Source organism: Kwoniella dejecticola, chromosome 1, assembly GCF_000512565.2.
Source record: "Kwoniella dejecticola CBS 10117 chromosome 1, complete sequence".
In the NCBI taxonomy this organism is placed as follows: domain Eukaryota; kingdom Fungi; phylum Basidiomycota; class Tremellomycetes; order Tremellales; family Cryptococcaceae; genus Kwoniella; species Kwoniella dejecticola.
This window is the reverse complement of record NC_089301.1, coordinates 585,742-599,895: the sequence shown is the minus strand read 5'-3', so window position 1 is coordinate 599,895 and position 14,154 is coordinate 585,742. Positions and strand designations below refer to the sequence as shown.

The 14,154-nt window shown below is 48.3% G+C and overlaps 6 protein-coding genes across 6 annotated transcripts; 4 read left to right on the top strand and 2 right to left on the bottom strand.

Moving 5' to 3' along the window:
• Positions 1–548: 548 nt before the first annotated feature.
• I303_100227 (uncharacterized protein) lies at positions 549–4,018 on the top strand (the record flags this gene model as incomplete). Its single annotated transcript, XM_018403600.1, has 6 exons — positions 549–780; positions 862–2,102; positions 2,160–2,239; positions 2,322–3,006; positions 3,118–3,423; positions 3,530–4,018. 6 exons carry the CDS (start codon positions 549–551, stop codon positions 4,016–4,018), a joined length of 3,033 nt encoding a protein of 1,010 aa, XP_018266254.1.
• A 936-nt stretch (positions 4,019–4,954) lies between these two features.
• Positions 4,955–5,728, top strand: I303_100226 (uncharacterized protein; the record flags this gene model as incomplete). Its single annotated transcript, XM_018403599.1, has 1 exon — positions 4,955–5,728. The coding sequence occupies one exon, from the start codon at positions 4,955–4,957 to the stop codon at positions 5,726–5,728; it is 774 nt and encodes a 257-aa protein (XP_018266253.1).
• A 758-nt stretch (positions 5,729–6,486) lies between these two features.
• I303_100225 (uncharacterized protein) lies at positions 6,487–6,945 on the top strand (the record flags this gene model as incomplete). The annotated part of the gene is made up of 1 exon (XM_018403598.1): positions 6,487–6,945. One exon carries the CDS (start codon positions 6,487–6,489, stop codon positions 6,943–6,945), a length of 459 nt encoding a protein of 152 aa, XP_018266252.1.
• A 41-nt stretch (positions 6,946–6,986) lies between these two features.
• Positions 6,987–8,679, bottom strand: I303_100224 (uncharacterized protein; the record flags this gene model as incomplete). Its single annotated transcript, XM_018403597.1, has 7 exons — positions 6,987–7,174; positions 7,236–7,322; positions 7,420–7,678; positions 7,756–7,853; positions 7,928–7,956; positions 8,017–8,203; positions 8,322–8,679. 7 exons carry the CDS (start codon positions 8,677–8,679, stop codon positions 6,987–6,989), a joined length of 1,206 nt encoding a protein of 401 aa, XP_018266251.1.
• A 283-nt stretch (positions 8,680–8,962) lies between these two features.
• I303_100223 (uncharacterized protein) lies at positions 8,963–10,344 on the top strand (the record flags this gene model as incomplete). Its single annotated transcript, XM_065968073.1, has 3 exons — positions 8,963–9,302; positions 9,376–9,963; positions 10,097–10,344. The coding sequence occupies 3 exons, from the start codon at positions 8,963–8,965 to the stop codon at positions 10,342–10,344; spliced, it is 1,176 nt and encodes a 391-aa protein (XP_065824145.1).
• A 129-nt stretch (positions 10,345–10,473) lies between these two features.
• On the bottom strand, positions 10,474–13,857 carry I303_100222 (uncharacterized protein; the record flags this gene model as incomplete). Its single annotated transcript, XM_018403595.1, has 14 exons — positions 10,474–10,644; positions 10,755–11,398; positions 11,469–11,555; positions 11,630–11,655; positions 11,719–11,783; positions 11,846–11,908; positions 11,980–12,113; positions 12,169–12,298; positions 12,363–12,491; positions 12,606–12,886; positions 12,955–13,027; positions 13,090–13,219; positions 13,329–13,558; positions 13,648–13,857. 14 exons carry the CDS (start codon positions 13,855–13,857, stop codon positions 10,474–10,476), a joined length of 2,373 nt encoding a protein of 790 aa, XP_018266249.1.
• Between the last annotated feature and the right edge of the window lie 297 nt (positions 13,858–14,154).

Genomic DNA, 14,154 nt, shown 5'->3' with positions numbered 1-14,154 from the left:
TGAGCTGAAATGTGTGTTTTCAGTTCAGATGGAATGGATGTGGAATGAGTCATCTATTACTGCGGTTGTACCTGTGACGGAAGGAGGACGAGGACGAGGACGAGGACGGAATCAAAAAACTTTAATTGCCCCTTAACAAGATCAAAACAACCACCATACACCAGACACCATACAATCCACACGACCACACAGCATTATGTTCATCCATCCATTCACTCGTCCATATCCATATCATCACATCACATCTATGCACAAATAACAGCGAACCGACTAGCATTCTAACGACCTCAGCAACATACGACGACACACTCCCAAATCAGTACCAACCAGATACACCTGAAAAAACACCCTCCCGCGTATACTTCCAGGCTGAAACAACAACGTTCACTTTACCCTGCTCGGCCCCCGACCTCACATTCTGCATCAGCCTCTCATACATTCAACACGCAATAGACACATTCTTCCGGTCTTGTTATCTGACAGCTCTTCAACAGCATCTTCCCTACTAGAAGTGTAGATGAATTAGACCGCCGGAACCACAGACACAGATGGTAGAGACTACTGCATACGACCCTCAACACCCTTTATCAAGACCCAGAGCAGCTTTCAACGGTCACATCGCTCAGCCAGCCATCGCTGAAGGGTCCAAAGATGCTAGAATAAGGGATGCTCAAGCTCAATGCACCGACGACTCTTGGCGGCCTGACGGTGATGCCAATCACGCTACCGACAACCATGTCGACGGCAAGGATAACACCCAGTTCGAAGCTATCAAAATCAGTGCGTATCACACAGCTGTCTAAAGAGATTCTTGTAGTCAAGGTATCCTAGCTCACACTCCAAGCTTATTGGTTGATCCAGACGGAACATCACCGCGAATAAATCCTTTCCACCTGTTATCACACCCTGACTCGACATCGCCTTTACCACCTTTACCGCCCCATCTACAAGCCTTGACCACCGAACCTCCTTCACCACAAACACAGTACTTCCCATCCGACTCCACAACACCACCACCGCCTGTGCATATCACCAAAGTCACACCGACCGCCGTGGAAGTCACAGCACACACGCCTGAAGGTACGCATAGAAGGGTGATCAAGAAGATTAGTAGTGTATTCAGAAAGGATTCCGTAGAACCCATTGCTACTGGAGGCAGATCGCCCGTGATGCAGGGCCCTCCGCCATCCCCACCGCTGAGTGAGAACGGGGATTTAGATAACGGTTCAGTATTCGCTTCAGAAACCACGGAGAATCCCAATCCGGAGACCATTGACACTCACCACTCTCAGCAAAATCACCAAGATGAAAAAGCACTGTCACCGGTCGAAGAAGTACCGTCCCACACAAGTATACCGCCGACAGAGAGCCCGTCAATAGCACATGCCTTCACATCTGAACCCGCGGATCTAGGCGGATCACCGACCTCACTCGCACCGCCTGTCTTGGCAAATACCAGAAGAGTGTCAAGCGGTTCAGCTACATCGAGCAGAGCTGGTTCGTTGACCATGGTCCGATCCGGAAGGTTAGCGCCTCAACGTGATCAACCTGAATCAAGCACTTCACATAGTCAAAGCCAGAACCAAAGTCAGAGCCAGATCGGATTGGGTTTATCGAAGAATCTCCCTGATATACCAACGGGCGTAGATCAAGAACGAAGGGGAAGCGCAACTAGTATGATGTCTGCCCCTAGACCCATAAGGCGCAGTACGAATCCTTCCCCCATCGTTCCTGCGTCCCCTAGATCCCCATTACTTCACTCGCAATCCCACTTCTCACCTTCACCCTCGCCGAACCCCACAACAGCTATTCCGGGCTTAGAAGGCGCTGCCCTGGCATCAGATATCCTGGCTCAAACTGAGATTCTCCGACAACAGAGATTAGAGAGACGACAGAAGAAGGCCAGCGCTCAATCGGCCAGTGCGGCTGTGGCCCCGCCTTCCGTTGAACCGCAGGAAAACAACGAACTCCCTCAACGGCCGAAGGCTGACGAAAAGGCTAAAGACCCAGAACCGGCCAAGGTCTTGGTGGGGAATCTGATAGGGGAAGATCATGTCAACTATGTTTTGATGTACAATATGCTTACAGGAATACGGATAGGCGTGAGTAGTCAAGTGACAGCCCTGATATCGATTATACTGATTCAAAGGGGTAAACAGGTATCTCGATGTCAAGCAAAGATAAAACGACCTTTGACCGACGAGGATTATCTAGCTAGGCATAAATTCTCGTTTGATATGTGGGTATCTGATAGTCCAGCTAGATTTTCTGTTTCATTATAAGGATCCATGCTGATCAACCGCGTTCTTCTTTGTGCGCAGCGTCGGCAACGAACTTACCCCTTCAGCCAAATACGATTTCAAGTTCAAAGATTACGCACCGTGGATATTCCGTGATCTCCGAGACGAGCATTTCCACTTGGATCCCGCAGACTATCTGCTATCTCTCACTGCAAAATACATCTTGTCCGAACTCGGTTCTCCAGGGAAATCAGGAAGTTTCTTCTACTTCTCGAGGGATTATCGATTCATCATCAAGACTATATCTCATGCGGAACACAAATTCCTTCGGTCAATCTTGAAGGATTACCATGAACACATCAAAACGAATCCTCATACCCTGCTCTCGAGATTTTATGGCTTACACCGAGTGAAATTGCCGAGGGGCAGAAAGATCCATTTCGTCATCATGAACAACCTTTTCCCGCCTCATAGAGATATTCACGAAACGTATGATTTGAAAGGTTCAGCATTCGGCAGAGAATATTCAGAGGAAAAAGCAAAGACTAATCCGAAAGCCGTCTTGAAAGATAAGAATTGGGTGAATCGGAATCGAAGTCTAGAGCTGGGTCCAGAGAAGAGAGCGTTACTTTTGGAACAGCTTCGAAGGGATATGGAGTTCCTGAAACGGGTGAAAGTCATGGATTATTCGTTGTTGGTGGGGATACATAATATGGAGAGGGGTAATAGGGACAACTTGAGGGAGAACCAGTTACAGATGTTCCATGTGAGTGGCTTCAGCACCATTGGCTTCACACAGATATCCATCCACATCTCCACGAGGGTAATTTGCTGATTTTTGTCGATTCCGCTTCGTGTCGTTACTATCAACGCACAGCCTGAAGTCCCTCCGCCCAGACGTAAACCATCAGCGATCAAACAATCAGCAGAAGCTTCCAACGTCCGGAAAGCCGTCAGGCGATCTGATCCCAAGATGCTCGATGTCACCTCACAACTCCCTTCTTCGGATTCCGCAGACCGCAGGCATTTCTTGTTCTACCAAGATGAAGGTGGTCTGCGAGCTACGGACGAGGCGAATCAGAATATGGATGTTATTTATTATCTTGGTATCATCGATATTTGCACGCCTTATAATTCGCTGAAGAAGATTGAACATTTCTGGAAATCCATGACGGAGGATCGGGTGAGTTCCCTTCCATTATTCTCATTGATTCAATCTGTTCCTCTTTCTATGGGAGTAGTTTAGCTGACTTGGGGATGGCATTTTCACCGATCCGTTGTGATTGCAGCACACGATCTCATGCATCGATCCGATCACTTACGGCCAACGATTCTTGAATTTCTTGCAATCTGTCATGCGAGGTGGGGACAAGTCGTTAAGACCTTTAGGACTTGAAGCTCCCTCAAGAGCTGAAGAGGAAGAACAGCCCGTTGGAGAAGTCGAGAATCCCCCTCAATCTCCGACTCAAGCACAGGCTCAAAATACGGCCACTACCACTCAGACGCCACAGGGAACAGACCAAATCCCGGTCAGGTCGGGATCAGACATTCAACCCCCGATACCTATTGAGGAGGACACGAAGCAAGTTGGGCATAAGGTCGGGACCGGTATCAACGGGGATGCGAAGCCTAATTCGAGCCCAAAAATGAATGGCAATCACAATTCTATCGCGCAGGAAGAAAAGCAAGATGCAGTTTTCGGTGAGGGTGGCGAGGACGTTAATCCGATTGCTGTCGATGCTGAGAAACGAGGAGTTTATATCGGAGTAGGGAATTAGGATCAGCCCAGTATTCACAATTACGAGTACAAAGGGATTCGGGGCCAAAAGCCATAGCAAGTGGCAGGTGGCAAGTTTTCCATGATACTATTGTAAATCCATTCGGATAATGTGCATTCTCTTGACTTGCCCACACACATACGCCACACGGAAACACACCACACCATTTCTTTTTCACTCAGTCCAGATATCACATTTTAACGAGTTGTCATTTATCATTTAACGAGATGTATGAAAGGATGCATGCAATACGATCTTGCTCGGTAGACAGTCTCCCTCTTCCTATAGCAGTCATTCCTGGACGCCTTGCTTGTGCCCTTTGTACATTAATACTGATGTACATGTTGTCAACACCTGGTCTTCTAAAAGTATATCGCATGACACATGTCACGCCTTACAAAATACGAAGATGAATCACCGAACTTTGACTTTGACCATGACTTTGACTTTGACTTCCACTTCCACTTCCACTTCCACTTTGGTGTTTCACTAATTGCGCGATACTCGGGGTCATATCACTTTCGATTCCATCTTCGCCTGAGAAAGCACTCACAGTTGGGGTTTCTTCCGACCCGATGCAAATATGCGAATATGCGGATACGCAAATATGCAATGAAGATAAAGGCGCAAGTCATGTCATGTCATGTCATGTCATGCCATGCCCAACATATTCGACTGACTAAGCGACTTGTCCGTCCGGTATACCCGAGAGAGATGCGTGTATACTCGAGTACTCCTAGCTCCAAGTCAACGACTCAATTTAACGACTCAATTTAACGACTCAAGTCAACGACTCAAGTCAACGACTCAAGTCAACGACTCAAGTCAATTGGAGTAAATGTGCGGACTGAGCAGTAAAATCCCACTACGATCGCACATGGAACACCAACCATCAATTAGCTTAAGATGAGTGCCTCGAGCTGGAAGGCCAACACCATGACCAAGACCATGAGCTCGAATACAGAAAAGAAGAAAACGGTGACTTTCAGCGAGATCGACGACGTGATGTTTATCAATGACACTGACACTGACATAGACACTGATACTGGTGATGGTACACGCATCGAACCGATCTTCAACCTTGATTTGTCTCAAGAGAGCAGGATCGGCCGCAGATATACTGTCTCAGCTATGCGCGATCCGTCATTGAGGGAATTCGAAGATGAGATCACCGGCTTATCGTTGAAATCGTCTATGAAGACAGCGAATCATCCAGCCAAACATTGCCATACCACCGCAGGAACCAGCTTCATTGGACCCTCGGTATCGACGCGCGATGGCGATACGGAAGGAAAGGCGAAACGATCAAGGTATTTATGGGAACATCTCTGTGGCGCTCTGCGCCCAGCATACAGCGTTGAAGAAAGACATGCAATGGGCGATAAATTACACGACCTCGACCTTGTACGGTCGCCAGGTGTACCGAGGGATAAGTGGATGACTATGAACACGGGCTCAAATGGGGACAGCGCGATGTACACCCGAAAGTTCAGTGAGACTCTCGAATGCAAAACTTTCGAGAGGAGAGTCAATGGAGTTGAGAGTAAGATACGATCGGGAAATGGTGTTTCCTTCGGGGAGGTCGATAGCCTGCGAGAGGAATTTAATGGCTTGAAAGACCTTTATGGAGCGGCAAATGGGGGCGGGGAGGCTTATCATACTATGGCAAATGTGCTAATTGCGCTGGCCGAGGCTGCCGAGGCTAACTAATTCGTAACTTACTGTATTCGTCATAGCACGTCCGCCTAGTCAGGTTGACGGCGTACACAAATAGTTACTGTACAGTATAGATACGTTGTGCATTGACATCGGACATAGCGTTTGATGATGTAGCATGCACACGACCAAGAAGATAGATAATATGGGTATGGGAAGCGGCTGCGCGATCTTGTCAAAAACCACCCAGTTATCATGCTCATGGAACGCCATGCTATCATACCAGAATTTTCTCACTCTAGCACAATACCAACGATTTCACAACCCCCATACGTGGGCTTCGTCAAGCTGCCGCATCCGACCAACGCGCGCAGATCTGTCAGAGCAACGAAGGAGCGAAGACAGACTGCATCGATGTCTGACTGTCCTACACTACAGACAGCAAGAGCGACGTGTAGCGGCTCACTTCCAAGACCTGAAGGGAAAGAAACGCGGGATGATTCGACTTCAAGCTTGCAGCACAGCTTGACGATAATGCAACCCTTCCATTCATCTTGTACTCGTACCCTTTGCAAGATTACAACAAAGCTTACTTCTCTTCCGGCCTTCGAAGTGAACCTCGGTTCGACTCTTAGTGAGTACGATCGTACGAGTCGAAAATGCGATGATGATTGATCTTCAATCACGCGACAAGTGAGATCCATATGAGGACGTTGTCCCATCGATGCTACAGTACTCTACCAGCTTGTAAAGCTATTTGCCCTATTCAATCGCGTCTCTCAATTCACATCCCTCACTGATTACTGACATCAATGTCCGGGCAACAGCAACAATCTCAGAGTGCAAAACGATCACTTGACACAGATGATTCCACAGCCGCTCAACTCACTCGCACGAAAGACAGCTCCAAGTATACAGCATGGGCTCAGGAGAATGCCGCCTTACGAGATTTTGAGGATACACTGCAAGAATTCCATTGCACAAAGCTAGAAGGAAGACCTATCAATCGCTCAACTCTGGACGCGACGCAACGATGGTACACATGTGTCGGGAAGCATTCGCATTTCGGAACACCCTATCCTACTGATCCTCCATCAACATCTGCTGAACAGGTCAGAGAGGGATTCATGGCTCAGCTACGTGAGCTGAACGAATATGCGTCTCAGCCCGAGCATGGATACCGAGATCGAAGCATGGAGAAGATTCAAATGATCGATCGCATAGGGCTGATAGGGCTAATCAGTCGGATTTACGCGTTCGGAGTCGTTTGATGGTTATGAGAATACTCGTCACATACTCCGATGCATCTAGTTTACATGAGTTTCATCTTGGCTATGGGTAATCTATACCCCGGCAACTCCCAATACCTCCTTCTCACGCCTTTCCAGACCTCTTCTCGCAGACTATCAGGTATGAGCACGTCGTGCCATTGCGTGTCCAGTCCCACGTCTTCGAGATGCAGCTCTGCGAGCCCTGACGATACAGCATAGATAGTCGCGTCTAATGACCACATTCTATCATCAGCCAAGCAACAACTCCACCAGGACAAGCGTTTACTGACTAGTCGCTCCTAGACCATTCCAGAAGGAGAATATGCCGTTCTCAGGCTCCAATATATCCGGCAGCACTTCGAAGAAAGCCTTTAAATCTGCCGATCATGAATGATATCAGCACAGCGCGGGGCCGTACAGTAAGAACCGAGAAGAGGGGTTCAAACCGTGGGATTCGCTGAGATTATTGCTCACCTTCATACCCCTCAGCGAAAGTATCCACGAAGATAGCATCGTAGCCCATTCCTCCCGGCGTTCCTTCTAAAACCTGCCCCATCTTCTCTGGTTCTTGTAAGAAATCTTGCCATCTGCCTTCGAGTATTTTGATACCTGGAATCTTGTCGAACCCTTTATCTCGTATGTACTGCAAGACCTGCGGATGCGCTTCGATGATGTGATGATTCAGCGGTTTTGGGTGGGAAGCGGATTGTGTTTGCTGGAATAAGCGGTCGACCTATAACCCACACAGCCAAATGTGATCAGCCCGACATCAATACAAATTCCGACACGGTAGAGTGATGCTTCACATACTATACCCAGACCAAAGCCGACGTTGAGGATCGTCATTCCCTCGGATCCAGGTTGTGCGTTCGGATGATCGTTGGTCATATATCGAACATGTTCAACCACTGTGACCCGGCAAGAGAGTAGCAGCATCAGCTAAGCTGGTACAATGCAGCGCTTCCATGATTCTTCGACTCACTCAGCGGTTCTTCCCAGCCCATCATGACTCTGTTCGTAGATGACATCAGCTCCAGCTTGACGAAGGCGGGCTGCGAGCGCGCGACTCACCCATTTCCATCCGCGTCCAAGACCCGTTCTTTCCCGTCATCTCCTATATCCCAGGTCAATTGACTCTTGAGGAACGTCAGATTATCGCCTGCCGAAGTCGTATCCTCCGCTTTGAGCTTGATGTTTCCGTCTCCGTTCGTCTGAGGCGAAGACGGTCCTGGTTCCGCCAAGGCATGGTGTAGCATCTCTACGCCAGATTCACCAGGTCAAGCTCAGCATCAGTAAAACTATCATTATCTTACCGTGTAATTCGGATTTGTTTGTCACTGATTACAGAATAATTCAAGCTAGACCAGAGAACGTACCAGATCTTATACCTTCATTCCTAATGATCTCCCAACCCCTCTCGTCTCCCAGACTAAGGCATATCTCACCCGCCGTTCGTCCCCACTTATCGAGCGCATTCCAAACCGCTCCTCCTTGTAAGAGCACCTGGAGTAACTTCGGCTCTCGTCTTTCAGCTGCGTAATGCAGGGAGGACCATCCCAGAGCATCGTCCTGATACCATGCTGGTGCGCCTTGTTCCAACAATCTCTGGACGTTGCTTGTGGGTTCGCTTTGGGCAGCTATGAGTAGCTGATGAGCTAAAGTGATCAATTCCGAGGGAACATAGCCTTCGCTTGGGCCTGCGCCTGCACTTTCGGACATCTTCACGTCCGACATCTTCAAGGCGTTTACGCTGATGTCGCCGGGAAGTCGAGGAGTGAGTTTTGATTTAAATAGAAGAAATGGTTGATGGTAAATCGGTTGAGAATTGTTGATAACCGTGCCTGACTGAACATTTCGAACGAAATCAAAATGGTCATTGCTTTCCAGACTACCACTCGACAGTATCTACAGCATGTCCGTACACCAATAACAATTTGTCCAAATCGACCAAGCTCATAGGTGGGGCTTGATCTAACACGAATGAGCCAACTCGAAGCGCGAAATCAGGCATATGATGATGATCAAACCTTCCTCAGCCGAAGCGGGACCTTTGAAACCGTCGAAAAGGGCCCGTCACAGCGGACCTTTAACAGATCATGAGGACGAAGCAATCGGTCGTCCAGCTCGTACAACGATCAGAGCGGCAAGAAGAGAGGAGGGAGCGGCGAACGCAGCTGTTAATCAAACAAGTCGTAGGCATGACCGAGGCGCTACCGTGCGGAAAAATACAAATTCAATTAAGAGGGTGGATATAGTAAAATCTGAAAGGACGAAACGAGCATGGGAGACTCGACGACAGGCCAAGGCTAGAACAAATGCTGAAGACGCTGAAGGAGATTATGAATATGGAGATCAAGGTGAATGATTTTTCATATACCATTTTTCCCCAGCTCAAACTTTCGCATCATATTTCATAAGTACCGGGCACAGTTTGTACTGATATCGAAAATTCACTGGCCGGTGTAGCTGGATCATCTGATCAGAAATTACAAACCCCGTTACCCACTACCGAATTCCTCTTGTCCCTGCACAAACACGCTTCCGAGTTTTATACCGCCCACGATCTGTTGTTCGAGCATCAAAGTCGATCTCGAAAAAATCCTTGGGGCAGTAAAAAGCGCTTGATGCTTATCCAGGATGCCCAGTCACACGGACACGTACACGAACACGGTCATAGTGCTTCCAGATTGAGTGACACTGCATCTTCATCATCGCGAAGTCGACCTCATTCACGGTCGAAATCGAAGTCCCAGGTATACTCTGAGGCTCAAGAGGAGGACGAAGTTGACGAATTAGATGACGACGAAGAAGGAGAAAGCAGAGTAGATGGGATCAATATGAAGCGCGAATTAGTCGACGAGTACGGTGAACTGATACGGTACCCCAGCACTAGTACTTGTACTGGTACTGGTACTGGTACAGGTACAAATAGTCCAACGAAGAGAGATCGGTCCAAAGGTAAATACAAGAAAAGGGATATGTACAGAGCGATCGAAGGTGAAGGTTTGATGGCTTTAGGTGAGTTGAGCCGAGTTCAGTTGATTTATCTGATTTAGAATCTGGGACCGAATGTTGAGCTTGATGCATCACGCGTTCGTGTGTCGCGCTTGTGTTGTACGTGTAAAGCTGACCTCGATCTCGTTGATATTAGGTATACTACTTCAAGAACAAATAATACAATCAATCCACGATGCAGGGTATTGTAAATTAGATCCTTCAACCTCGATCCATCCACTGACTTATAAAGACGAACAACAAGCTCGGCGAAGGCTCTCAAGCGCGAAAGAGGGTCGTCATCAAGTTCGGAACGCAGTTGACGATGAAGAAGAAGATGAGATGGACATGGAATCGGAAGAAGGTCAAGGATCAGACGGAGACCGAGAACCGGTCGTAACTTGAATTCGATTCAAGGTGTCTCACAATCTACCAGAAGTGTACATAGGAGTATTGTGCAATGTCATTACATCGCGTCACGGGACGACACATAACTTCATTACCTCATCGCAAGATCTATTAAATTAAAAACAGCTAGACTTCTTCCAACCCACTAACAGCCACATACCCTCCTTTCCCATTCTCCCCACCCAATTTCTTCTGCATCGCAATTTTCCTTCGATACGCTCTCCACCCTTCCGACGGGATCTCATATAGCTGCGTGTAATCTACATCTCTAGACGGGATCCAGAAATCCGTGCAATTCTGCTATCAAGTCAGCTTTGGATTTCAGACTTCGCATGTCCAACTTCCCGAGTATGCTTCAACTTGCTCTTGATGAGCGCTTGGGTGAAGACGAAGACACGCCTACTCACCTGGACAAAACCCATATCAAAAGGATTCTGATCTTTTCCAGCCCTCTTCATCCCTCCCAGCGCTTTGCCTTTCGTGAACCTATCTAATCCCAGAATATTCATAAGTGGCCCGCTGATCACTTTGCCTAATCCTTTACATATCCCCGAAAAACCACCTCCATGATTATGACCCGGTCCATGTCTACATTCTGGACCATGAACATGTCCGCCCGGGCCGTCAGCTGATCCCGAAGGTGGAGGGGACGGCGGAGGGAAAGTCGATGTTCCATCTGGAGACGCCTCGGGAAGACCTTCAGCCTCTTCTGATGCTCCACCTGGGAAAGGTGCTGCACCAATCGAAAGTCCCTGGGAGACCTTCAATGCTCCACTCTGATCTCGTAATGACGAGCCGCCTCGTCCGCCCATATAGCCGAATCGACCTAGATTGGAGACTTCGAAGGTGGTCATCTGCTTGCCTACCTGCCATAGATGCGACACGCCCAACACGATCGTCCATGTCAATTGCAATGTCGCCCAGAGCGATACCGCCAGCAAGAAGGAATCGTATGCAGACGCCCTACACAGGGTGGTCGATATGTCGCAAATCGTTATTCCTGGAGAGGGCGTTGAAGGCGGTTCATACTCGGGCGAGTTCTCTAGTACGTCTAAAACGGGAGGATAGGTTAGTGCGGTCAGTGGACATCCTGAGCATCTGGCCTCTTCGTATAGACTTACAGTCTATCGTGAGCCGATCGAATGAGACGATACCAGCGATGAGGAAAAGGACGAATAGGAGGAAGGATCGATGGTTTTTGTAGCCAACTGTGTGAAGGGGTCGATCGATGATTAGCTCCGGGTACATTGTAAGAAGTGAAGCCGCGTGAATGAAATCTTACCACAATTCCAAATCCACGGACAATGACTAGAGCATTGATCAATCAGCTTAACATGTATCGCGCATCAAGCTTCACTGAAAGAGATTTACTGGTCGAATTTGGCAACACATCGATTACACGTTCTACAATGCTTCGATCGGAGCGGCTTTTTGGCCTATCAAGAAATGTCAGAGGTGGCCAACAGTGGCGCGCTAGAGGGTATGGCACAGGACTCACCATGCATTCGATGCAAAAATTTGTCCCATTCAAGCGTCCTTGATCAACGAGATCTTCTAGGGCCTTTATAATTGGCAAACGGTCATACAGTCAAATCAGCCTCTTTATCTTGTAGATCTGCTAGAGTGAATCACCTCCTTGACCTCCGAGTCATTGATCGGCAACGGCACGTATCCAGGATCACTCCGTATAGCTCTGTACAAATTATAGCTACACCCAGCAAATGATATGAAGAAAGCCAGATTAACGATCAGGTGTCCGGGTGTACCTGCATTACACACGTTAGACCATCGACTTTGCGTTCAATCTGAGCTCCGACTCACCCGTTGCCAGTCTGGTAGCCCATGAGTAGAACACCCATATTATACTCGCTATGATGATCGATACGAAGTGATTCGAAGAGGAAACCTTGTATTCGTTCGAAATATGCCGTAGCAAGTAATGGGTAACGGTCTACATATGACCCTGAGGTAAGCTGTGCTGTGGTACGTGATTCTTCAACAGCAAGCTGACTTACCAATTGCATAGCCATGAATTCCGCTATTGCCAAAGGGAAGCTTATGTATCCTGGGAAATAGTCAAATGTCTTGAATACTAGGCCGAGAAACAATGTAGGAAGGACAAAGATGGCGAGGGTTGTATTCCTCTGCGATGACATGGTATAAATGCTCATCAGCTATAGTCAACGACGCGATGTTTGCTTCAACTAGCACAGCGAGGGTGTAGCTCCAGAACGATTAGCCAAAGAGTTTGGACTCACATCACTCAACTTCCCGTACCTCTTAGCGCCTAGCGAGCTGAATCCCGCTTCCTCCAATCCCCTTTCGAAGGGTACGAGGCCTTTCAATTCCTCCGCCATATCCCTAGGCGTCTTCCCGCTTTCTTCGCGTATATCCAGATTGGCTCCTGCTTCTGAAAGGTACTTGATCGATACCTTATTACCTTTCACTGCGGCCCAGTGCAGAGGCGTCATCCCTGCGTTGTCTTGCAGGTGCACAGAGGCGCCATGTCGCAGTAGCAGCTGGACCGATATCGCGTCGCCTAGCGGTCACACCAAAGTCCGGTCAGCCGGTCAATGTGTTACTATCCTAGATGTGGGGAAGAGTCACCTTGATAAGCTGCCCACATCAATGATGTATGCCCATCCGAATCCTTCTCATCTATAGCAACAGGTTGGTGCAGCTGTGTTCGAAGGTCCAGTTAGCCACCCGATCGATCGTGAGATGAGGTAAATTCCAACTGACCATGTACAGCAGGGACATGACGGCACTGGAATGGGTGATAAGGTGCAAGGTATTGAACCCTTGGGAGTCTAATATATTAGGATCCGCGCCGTGAGCCAGGAGCAGGTGGACCACGTAAAGATGACCATTTCTAAGCATCAATTCAATATATTGATCAGCGACAGTATTCCAATCCAGGTGCAGTTTCGGATCTGATCGGGTCTGACGAACTGCCAGAGATGAAGATGATCGTCACTCACCTCGCCGCCCATTGAAGAGGGGTCGCATTCAACTCTCCACCAACAGCGTCAACCTCCGCCCCATTATCCAATAAGAATCTGCATGTCCCCATATGTGCGTTGATCGCTGCCCAATGTAATGGTGTGATACCTTGATCATCCCTCTGCGAGAGATCAAGCGAAGGGTTCTCTCGGAGAAGCGAAGATAAGGTCGGAGTATCGCCTCGTTGGGCTAAGGCATGAATGGACAACTAGGTGAACATGGTTCTTGGTATTAGCAATGAAAGATCAAAATAACGATGACGGACGTCGCAAACATGATAAGCCTAGATGAGCTCACTTGGTTTTGAGAGGACTCGCCGCTCTCGCGTATAGTCTCCCTCCCCACATCATCACTACTTCGCCCCTGCTCCTCCTTCACGCCGTTACTAAGCGGATCATCGTTCGAGGTATTGGGCAGCAAGGTCGAATCATTCCATACTCCTTTTGTTGAGTCTGGTGACGCTAAAGTGGTCACTATCTCCGGTATTGGAGTAGCTGGTGTGGTCATATTGACCAGTCGGTCTTTGATCCGGCTTGCGTCTGCCCCGAGGTTCAAATCGTGATTCCGATTACTGACTCCAGTGTATTCAGTGACTTCGCCGGTCGGGTTTTGTCAACAGACAGTGTACAGCGTGACTGGGATTCTAATCAGCTACCTGACATATGGTGTGCGGTTCAGTTGAGATCACTGGATGAGATCAAAGATAGTTTGGGTGTTGCCAAGGTATGAGTATTTTGTGATGAGGCTGTGAGATGGGTTGACATGAGCGAACACGCTTCACTTCGTCAAACACAAACCCTCTTT